The sequence below is a fragment of the Trichomycterus rosablanca genome, chromosome 2 (genome assembly GCF_030014385.1).
Source record: "Trichomycterus rosablanca isolate fTriRos1 chromosome 2, fTriRos1.hap1, whole genome shotgun sequence".
Classification (NCBI taxonomy): Eukaryota; Metazoa; Chordata; class Actinopteri; order Siluriformes; family Trichomycteridae; genus Trichomycterus; species Trichomycterus rosablanca.
In genome coordinates, this window is record NC_085989.1 from 48,047,016 (window position 1) to 48,057,064 (window position 10,049).

Consider the following 10,049-nt stretch of genomic DNA (forward strand, 5'->3'; position numbering starts at 1 on the left):
TGTTCCTTTTATTTCTTATTTCTTGTGTGTGTGTGTGAGTGTGTGTTTATATACATATATGTGTGTGTGTATGTATGTATATACAGTATATATATATATATATATATATATATTTTTTTTTTTTTTTTTTTTTTTTTTTTTTAAACGTTAAAGAAAAATGATCACTCATCAGTTTTTAATCTAAAGCTTAAAACCTGCTTGGTTATGCAACAAGGCAACCACACAAAGCACGCAGGGCGAGAGTGTGGTAAGTGCGCATGCGTGGTTGAAACGCCGGTCCTGCAGCAAAAGCGATGTTCGCTTTTAAACCCGTATTTACGGTCATTCTTGTAGGCACATGAACTCTGCACTACATACACGGATACTAGTCGTGGATTGTTTTTATCATATTAAATGATATAATATTTATAATATATGATGGCTGTAGATATTAAAGGACAGTTTATTGTGACCGTGTGGAGATTATGTAACTTTATAATGTCGCTGTTCTTCTCTTTAGCTTCTTTTGTACAGGTAAGTAGTGAAGTTTTGTCTGTATCAATGTGACTGTACTGCTGAAGTTCTGCACTTTTATTGTAAATAAACTTTACTTTTAATGTCTGTGCACTAAATAAAACATCTTATTCTTTCAGTGTGTGCTGAACTACATTGTAGAACTAAAGTTAAAGTTAAGAAATCATCTGGAAAGGAAATTGATTTCCTGGCATGATAAAACAATAAAAAATTGATGATTTCACACATTTTAATTTATTTTTACCTTTATTGTGAGTTTTCTGAAAATATACTGGGTCAAAAATCTACATACATCTACTTTAATGATTACTTTAAAGGTGTAGAAAGCTCTATGAGTCCTCAATAATAATAATTATGATTGGTTACAGCTGGTGACTGTGCCCACATAAATAGGGCTGGTTTGACAGCCTCTAAGCTAGAGCTGGGCGGTATGACACAATATATGATGGAATCAGGACACATGAAACAGTGGATGACTTTATATACACTTGCCAAAAGTATTCGCTCGCCTGCCTTCACACGTATATGAACTTGAGTTAATCCTGAAAAACTTACCATATAGAAGCACTTTGTAGTTCTACAATTACTGACTGTAGTCCATCTGTTTCTCTACATACTTTTTAACCTGCTTTTCACCCTGTTCTTCAATGGTCATCATTCTCAGCACTGCAGTGACACTGACATGGTGGTGGTGTGTTAGTGTGTGTTGTGTTAGTCGGTCATCTTCTAGATCTTCATCAGTGGTCACAGGACGCTGCCCACGGGACGCTGTTGGCTGGATGTTTTTGGTTGGTGGACGATTCTCAGTCCAGTAGTGACAGTGAGGTGTTTAAAAACTCCAGGAGCGCTGCTGTATTTGATCCACTCATACCAGCACAACACACACTAACACACCACCACCATGTCTGTCACTGCAGTGCTGAGAATGATCCACCACCTAAATAATACCTACTCTGTGGGGGTCCTGTGGGGGTCCTGACCATTGAAGAACAGGGTGAAAGCAGGTTAAAAAGCATGTAGAGAAACAGATGGACTAGTCAGTAATTGTAGAACTACAAAGTGCTTCTATATGGTAAGTTTTTCAGGATGAACTCAAGTTCATATACGTGTGAAGGCAGGCGAGCAAATACTTTTGGCAATATAGTGTATCTCCAATTCCAGTTTGCTCATAACGTTGGTTTAGCGACTGGCCTGAAGCATTTTTGCCCCGTAAGACAGAATCCACTGTTTTAATTTATTACTTATAAATTTTTTTCATTAATATTATTATTAATTATTGTCTATAGAGGAATCGTGTTCTTGCATATGTGGATTGTTACTGCGTTCATGTGTCGTTGGCTCGACAAACCGTGCAGTATGTAGTGTTTTAGTCTGCTCTAAACTGCCGACACACCCTCATTACGTTGGCAGGTTCCTCCAATGCATATTTGGACCTCCTCTCTTCATCCTCCATCTGTTTTTGTTTATTTTTTTCACCATTTCGAAGAAGCCTCTCTCATCTGTTAACTCTGTCATGCTAACACTACCTGGCTAACTCGTGACCTGTATCTAATCTGCACGGCGCTCTATAGCGCTTTTAGCGCCGAACAATATTATATGATTTGCTGCCTATTGAAGTCTACAGCAGTTGTATTATGGTATGGCGGTATATAAAAAGTCCATACGGTACGACGTCATACCACCCAACACTACTCTAAGCCCATGGCGATGTCAAAACACAGGAAAGTGTAGCCCATGGTCTATCATCTTCTAATTAATGGCAGTTTGTTGCTGGGCACACAAGCAGGAGCCTTTAAACCTTGGAAATGCTATGCTACTGTTATTTGACTGTGGTCAGTGTCCAGCATTGTCCAGCACTTCTAATTCATGGCAGCTGTTTTATTGTGGTTTTATAATGTCATTATACTTCATGTCATGGTCTTCGGTGGTTTTGTAGTGCTCTTATGAATAGGGCTAGCTTAACTGCACCCATTACAGTCATGTGGTCTTTTTGCCACTGACGGGAAGAAAACACAAATTGTCACCCTAGGATAAGAAAATTTTGTCTGGATGCCCGGATGTAATCCTAGAATCACAGCAAGTTTTACCTCTATACTGGTACATAAAGCATTTTCATTTTTTTCCATCAACCGCTTTATCCTGGTTGCTCACAGGGCCAATTCATCACATGGCTTTGGCCATCCTTCCCCTCAGAAATGGCCAATCATGTCTCTATAGACAACCAGCCAACCGATGGCCCAACTAAGATTTGAACCTGGATCTCAGCGATGGTGGGTTAGAATACCCACTGCGTGATGCATAAAATACGGGTCATCACTACACTTGTATCTAGTCTAGTCTCCTATACTAGAATGACTTTTTTTTTTTAGATTAGAAATGTCCTGTATTTATTGTACTGTTATTTATCTGCACTGTGTATTGTATTGTTTTGCCCTTTTTGTTCTACGTTTCACCTTGGTCCTAGAGGAACGTTGTTTTGCACTTGTTATGTACGTTATGTACTTGTATTTAACTGAAATTACCATAAAAACTTTCTTAAACTTGAAGTACACAAATTATTTCTGTGGAAAAATAATGTTTCATACAAATCCATGTGTGCAGATACAGTCACTCTGTACTGCCACACTGCTTCTCTGTGTGTAATTTTAATGTTATACTTTGTGATTTAAATAAAATCATAACGTTTTCTAGCTCTAATTAGAACATTTTTACTGACAGAGATTGGTCACAGAATGGGGCACATGACTAGGGTTTTAAATCTTCAGTCTGAACACTTGTGTCTGTAAGATCTGTAACTCCGCTCTTAATTTAAGGGTCATTCCTGGGATTGGGTGCCTTTGGACCTTAAAACTTAACAACTTTTGAAAATAAAACACTGTTTTAATTTGTTTTTAATGTTTTATTATAAATGGCATGTTACACTTTTTTAAACTAATATTGGTCAAGCTAAATTACACATGCACCTCATATACACTGTGACGTCCACCCTGTTACGTATTAGGTTGTAACAGGGTGGACCATAACAGGGGGGACATTCTGACATAAAATTAGCCATTAGCTAGCGAGTGAGCAAAACCATGCTAGTATAAAAGTGAATTCAGACAAAGAATTATCAGCTTTTTAGTGTGATAATTTTTAAAATGATCAAATCGTTTTGCTTTTTCTCATATATCCCATAACAGGGTGAACATGTTATGGTTGACCATAAAGGACTTTTAGGATAAAATGTGGAAAACACAACATTAAAATGAAGAGTTTAATAAGCTGCTCATCTTCCACAGTTGTTTTCCCTCCAAAAGATCATGTGAGCTCCAGGAAATGATGTCAGTATGTAAAACAGCTTTTCATTTTAAGAGACAGTAGTAAGAAATAACAGGGTGGACGGCAACCAAACCAAGACTTAAGCAAAGCTTTTAAACAGTATTGAAAGACTGAGATATTTTCATGATTAAACCTCATGTATCATCACTAAATCAGAATGTACAGCACTGGGGACATGGGAAAACCTCTGGTATCTAAGAGATAAAAACAGTATGTATACAGTCATTTTATTTTGGGCAGTGAGGGGGTAGCAAACATTGTGTTTAGTATTTGAAAGTGTTAATAATTTCAGTAAGATGTTTAGAAAATTGTGTTGTTTAAAATGTACTTAAGAAATACAGTGATCAGTACTGGGGACACAAAAGGCACCGAATTGTAGGAATGACCCTTAAATAAAGGCTTATTTGTTGAAAATTGATCATGAATCAGTTGAATCATTGACATTCTTACTAAAACTATAAATACATGTCAGAGGGGGGCGTTTTTACGGGTGGGGTCCACTCCTTAACCAGGGACGTTGCACTGACTGAGGCAATCCCAATTCCCAAGAAAGTTCTGTCATGAAGGCAGAAAATGTTGCAACACAGTTGCAGTTTAGTTCCCAGAAAGACCTAAGTGGGCTGGTATCGCACACCGGTGCACCAGACAAGCTCAGTGTCACAGTTCAAGAGAAAAGCAGGTTCATGAGACAGAGAAACCTTCATGTATAGAAATTCCCACCTGAAGTAAATTAAAGTTAACAAAGAGCAGATGATTGTTAAAATAATTGAAAGAAACTGACACATCAATCATCTGCACCTCCGTGGACCGCTTTTTTTTGTTACTGATGCACTTGTTGATTGATCTTTTGTTTCGTTCTTTACAGATAAACGACCCAGATGCCAGTCTGTGGATGGTAATTTTATCTAACCCATACACACAAGATTTTAAAGTTATATTGATATTTTGTCAGGAACAAATCTTCCCCATTTGATGCCTGCAACACTAAGACAGAGAGTGTGTTGGGACGGGTGCGTGTTTACCCTGGTGTTTTATCCGTTTTCCTATTAATGAGACTTTTTAATAAGTGGGTAGCACTGTCGCCTCACAGCAAGAAGGTCCTGGGTTCGATCCCCAGGTGGGGCGGTCCGGGTTATTTTCTGTGTGGAGTTTGCATGTTCTCCCCGTGTCTGCGTGGGTTTCCTCCTGGAGCTCCGGTTTCCTCCCACAGTCCAAAGACATGCAAGTGAGCTGAATTGGAGATACTGCTTAACAGTCTGTGGCCACCATCATTTGATTCATTATGATGCACCATATACTTTTAACAGAAGAAAAATCTGGACCTCAGACAGGCCAGTCAAGCACTTGCGCTCAGTGTCTATGAAGTCATGCTGTTGCACTCTGTCCACAATGAGGCCTGTCGTCTTGCTGAAATAACCATAGACTACTTGGTGGCCTTTATGGCAGCATGTGTCTCCTTAAAATCCCAATATACACCTCTGCTTCAATGATTCCACAACAAGTCACCCATGCTGTGTGCACTAGTGCACCACCATACCAACACAGATGTTATGTTTTGCACTCTTTATTGATTCCACTGTGCAGGGTCCACACTCAGTGTACCTTTTTTCCTGAAAACAAGCTGCAACGTGGACTCATCTGACCATAGCACGTTTCCTCTGTCTTTTGGTCCATCTGAAATGAGTTCGGGCTGGGTGCATAGAATTTATGTACAGCTTTCTCTTTGTGTAATAGAGGTTCAGGTTACATTTCTTGACGCAGCAGTGGACTGTATGAGTCTAGATGGTTTTCTGAAGTACATGTGGGCTAGATAGTCAATAAATGTACATACAAAGCAAAGTGGTCATTAAGTATACGGTCAGTAAGTGTACGTTCTCAATTCGTATGTGTACTTGTTTTGGTGTAGGTTGGATATGCAGTTCCAGCGGGTCTGTGCTTTTTAATCAGCTGCCACCCACAAATAACAGGTATTTACATACTGACAACAGCCATGAACCAAATGTCAAAATTATATAAGGTTAACATGCATTTTTCCCCCAAAATGACAGCTATTTAAATACAACCATCCGGACAGAGTTTGTATTTGAAAGAATGTGGTTCTTAATTATTTATTTGTAGGTCTTTGTACCATGTGTTTATGTGTGTCTATTTCCCATAACTCAATGTCAGCGTGCATTTTTTAAACCCTGGGTCGCAACCCTTGGGTGGATCACGGTGTGGAGGCTTTACATTACTTCTTGTAATCCACAGTAGGACAACGTGAGGTATTTTTAGGTTACAAACTGTTATTGTCATGGATGAAATTAATTTACAGGGACATTAGCATGGAGGAGAGTGGCTGATTTACACTTGATGGTGGCCACAGCATTCGGATCTATGCTTGGCTGGACTCTTTATAAAAACGGGCTTACACACATCTTCCACCAAGAAGAAGGAAGGTAATTAACATTACATATATACTGATCAGCCATAACATTAAAACCACCTCCTTGTTTCTGTACTCATTGTCCATTTTATCAGCTCTACTTACCATATAGAAGCACTTCTTCAAAAGTAGTTCTACAATTGCTGACTGTAGTCCATCTGTTTCTCTGCATGCTTTGTTAGCCTGTTTTCACCCTGTTCTTTAATGGTCAGGACCCCCACAGAGCAGGTATTATTTAGGTGGTGGATCATTCTCAGCACTGCAGTGACACTGACATGGTGGTGGTGTGTTAGTGTGTGTTGTGCTGGTATGAGTGGATCAGACACAGCAGCGCTGCTGGAGTTTTAAAAATACCGTGTCCACTCACTGTCCACTCTATTAGACACTCCTACCTAGTTGGTCCACCTTGTAAGTCAGAGACGATCGCTCATCTATTGCTGCTGTTTGAGTCGGTCATCTTCTAGACCTTCATCAGTGGTCACAGGACGCTGCCCACTGGGCACTGTTGGCCGAATATTGTTGGTTGGGGGACTATTCTCAGTCCAGCAGTGACTCTGTAGTGGTCCAGTGGGCGGTCTGGACCATGGAAGGACAGCATGAAAGGGGCTAACAAAGCATGCAGAGAAACAGATAGTAGAACTACAAAGAACTACAAAGTACTTCTATATGGTAAGTGAAGCTGATAAAATGGACAGTGAGTGAAGAAACAAGGATGTGGTTTTAATGTTATGGCTGATCAGTGTATCTCATAAAGCATTATCTAATAAGAAGTTGTGTGGAGCTGAAGAAGTACTCTGTTATTTGTAGGGAATTCAGTGGTCTGTTGCTGACGGTGATCTGGCTGCTTATGTGTCGACATTCTGGACGGTAATTCATCCACTTTATGGCTGTGAAAACAACTTTCAGTGGTGACAAGTTGGTCCTAAATGCTTTGGAATTAGGGAAACATCCACATAGAGTCTGAAGTTTATCTGCATAATTGTTCAGGGCAAACAGGGTGAACAGAAATGCAAAACAATAAATGTAAGGCAGCAGCTGTTCTAAAGCATTATATACCTCACCTGACCAATCAGAATGATGTATTTCACAGCACAGCAAGAATCAACCATAGGGACTGATGTGAGACATCTTATTTAACAGATTGGTCTTGGATAACTGATAAAAATCCAGATTTTTGTGGACCACACTGTTACCTCTGAATGTTGCTTTATGATGGTTGTCCTTCACCAGCATTTATTTTCTAAATCTGTCTTGGCAGGAGTGGCGTCGGTGCTGTGAGAGTGTTCACTGCTGTAGGAATCACTGCATTTCCCATCATCGCCTGGCTTTATTACTACATTAATAAAGAACTAAGAGCTGACTGGCCATCACACTGCACCACTGCACTGTAGAACATCCACACTGCATTACAATGCTAGACCAAACACTCTTGACCAAACACTGAAGTGGCTGTTTATCACAAAACTATGACATGTTTTGCATTTGAACAATGCAGGAACATTGGAGACATACAACTGCTAAATTCTACCCAATGCACCATTACATTTACATTTACATTTTCTGCATTTAGCAGATGCTTTTATCCAAAGCGACTTACAGTACTGTGACAGTTTATACTGTCTAAGCAATCTGGGGTTAAGGGCCTTGCTTAAGGACCCAACAGTGACAACCTGGCAGTGGTGGGGCTTGAACCAGCGACCTTTTGATTACTAGTCCAGTACCTTAACCACTATGCTACAACATGTTCTTGCTGCTCTGTCAGAAGAGAGAAAATAAATGCTTAGCTGGTGAATAAATGAATGTATAAGCAATGCTTCTAGATTCTGGTCCATCATTTGGAGGTTAGTGTATAGTCAAGAGTTCAGCTGGTGATGTTAAGAAATGGGCAACTGAGCTTAGTTTCCATGCAACATTATTGATTATCAACATCTTGGTGTCATTAAAATCAGTGGAAGGAAGTAATTCTTTTGATAAATACCTAAATGTATTTTAATCATGGTCTTAAACAGGAGCTTTTAACCCTATGGTTGCTCCCCAACCTCACCCAGTGCATTGTGCATTAATTAAATCAATATTGCTTGTGGGTTTCCAAATACTGCGATGGCATAAGTCATTATAAGTTCCTAATACACTTTGTATACAATAAAGGAATGAATATATGTTTAATTACATATAATGTGTAAGATGCTTCATTTGTAATTTAAAAATGGAATCATATTTTGTAAAACAATGTTAATAAAACATTGCCTGATTTTTCTATTTAGGCTGATTTGAGCCTTTTTCATTATTCATATGTTGTATAGTACATTTATTAACTTTTGTGTTGCTACATAAATATTTTTCCTTTTGACAGGAATAGAAAGTATGAGGTTAAAGCAGCCTGATGGGTTCCTCCTAAGTAATTACAGTAAAAGATCCCTGTGTGAGCAGAGGATAACGACTTATATCAGGCCTACTGGTAATTTACCTTGACCCTATTAGTGACTTAGGCAAGGCAAGTTTATTTGTATAGCACCTTTCATACACAGTGGCAATTCAAAGTGCTTTACATGAGGGAAAAAAATGATCTAGAACCTCAGAAAGACTTCTTGCAAACATTTAGTTACAATTAAGACAACATGAAATTCAAACAAGAGAGATAAAAAATTAAGAAGATGAAAAATTAAGAAAATATTGTAAAATATACTCTACAATTTGGGAAATACGAAATTAAAACAAGAGAGATAAGCAATTAAGAACATGAAGACTAAAAGAAAATATAGTAAAATATACCCTACAATTCAGAGAATATGAAATTAAAACATGAGAGATACACGTTATTATAAGGGATTAATTATACATATTAACGGGGAAATTACAGTACTAAATACTAAGACTATCCCACAGACTGACAGCAGACAAAGTAACTTATACTACCGGTCGTCACCAATAGTACAGTGTTCCAGTTCTACTGCCATGGTGATATCTCTGTCTTAAATAGACAGGTGTCCCAGACGTCTTTACTGTTTATACTTAAACTACGGGTCAGGTGGAACACACAGCGTCACCTTTTCTAGTACTATGGGCCAGACGGTATCACACAGCGTTGCGTCGTCTGATTCCCACCGGGGTGGAACACACAGCATCACCTAGTACTGATACAACACAGGTACTATGGGGCAGACGGTATCACACAGCGTCGTCTGATTCCCACCGGGGTGGAACACACAGCATCACCATCAGACTTACATAGATTGACACATGTGGGGTCCACACATTCCATGTTAGATTACCTTTAATCCATGTTTAAAAGCTCATTTTTAAGTGTAAAGCTATACTGTTTTGCAGTTCTTAATTTACTACGTTTTTAATAGGAGACAAGCCAGTCTAGCACCTGATAGCACTCTAATTAACCACCCATGTTATTGTAACACACAGAAAATTGCTTTCTGTTATCACATTGAGATAAGCATTTACAGTGTATCACAAAAGTGAGTACACCCCTCACATTTCTGCAAATATTTCATTATATCTTTTCATGGGACAACACTATAGACATGAAACTTGGATATAACTTAGAGTAGTCAGTGTACAGCTTGTATAGCAGTGTAGATTTACTGTCTTCTGAAAATAACTCAACACACAGCCATTAATGTCTAAATGGCTGGCAACATAAGTGAGTACACCCCACAGTGAACATGTCCAAATTGTGCCCAAATGTGTCGTTGTCCCTCCCTGGTGTCATGTGTCAAGGTCCCAGGTGTAAATGGGGAGCAGGGCTGTTAAATTTGGTGTTTTGGGTACAATTCTC

The 10,049-nt window shown here is 38.9% G+C and overlaps 1 protein-coding gene across 1 annotated transcript; it reads left to right on the forward strand.

Moving 5' to 3' along the window:
- Window positions 1-280: 280 nt before the first annotated feature.
- Window positions 281-8,533, forward strand: tmem220 (transmembrane protein 220). The gene is made up of 6 exons (XM_063016839.1): window positions 281-513; window positions 4,700-4,729; window positions 5,741-5,801; window positions 6,149-6,272; window positions 7,067-7,126; window positions 7,518-8,533. The coding sequence occupies exons 1-6, from the start codon at window positions 415-417 to the stop codon at window positions 7,648-7,650; spliced, it is 507 nt and encodes a 168-aa protein (XP_062872909.1). The 5' UTR covers window positions 281-414; the 3' UTR covers window positions 7,651-8,533.
- The last annotated feature ends 1,516 nt before the right edge of the window (window positions 8,534-10,049 follow it).

Bases quoted from the DNA above. Each gene is read 5' to 3' on its own strand.
- tmem220 (XM_063016839.1), top strand. From the start codon at position 415: ATGATGGCTGTAGATATTAAAGGACAGTTTATTGTGACCGTGTGGAGA. The intron at 6,273-7,066 runs GTAATTAACATT...TGTTATTTGTAG, and splicing joins TTCCACCAAGAAGAAGGAAG to GGAATTCAGTGGTCTGTTGC. The intron at 7,127-7,517 runs GTAATTCATCCA...CTGTCTTGGCAG, and splicing joins ATGTGTCGACATTCTGGACG to GAGTGGCGTCGGTGCTGTGA.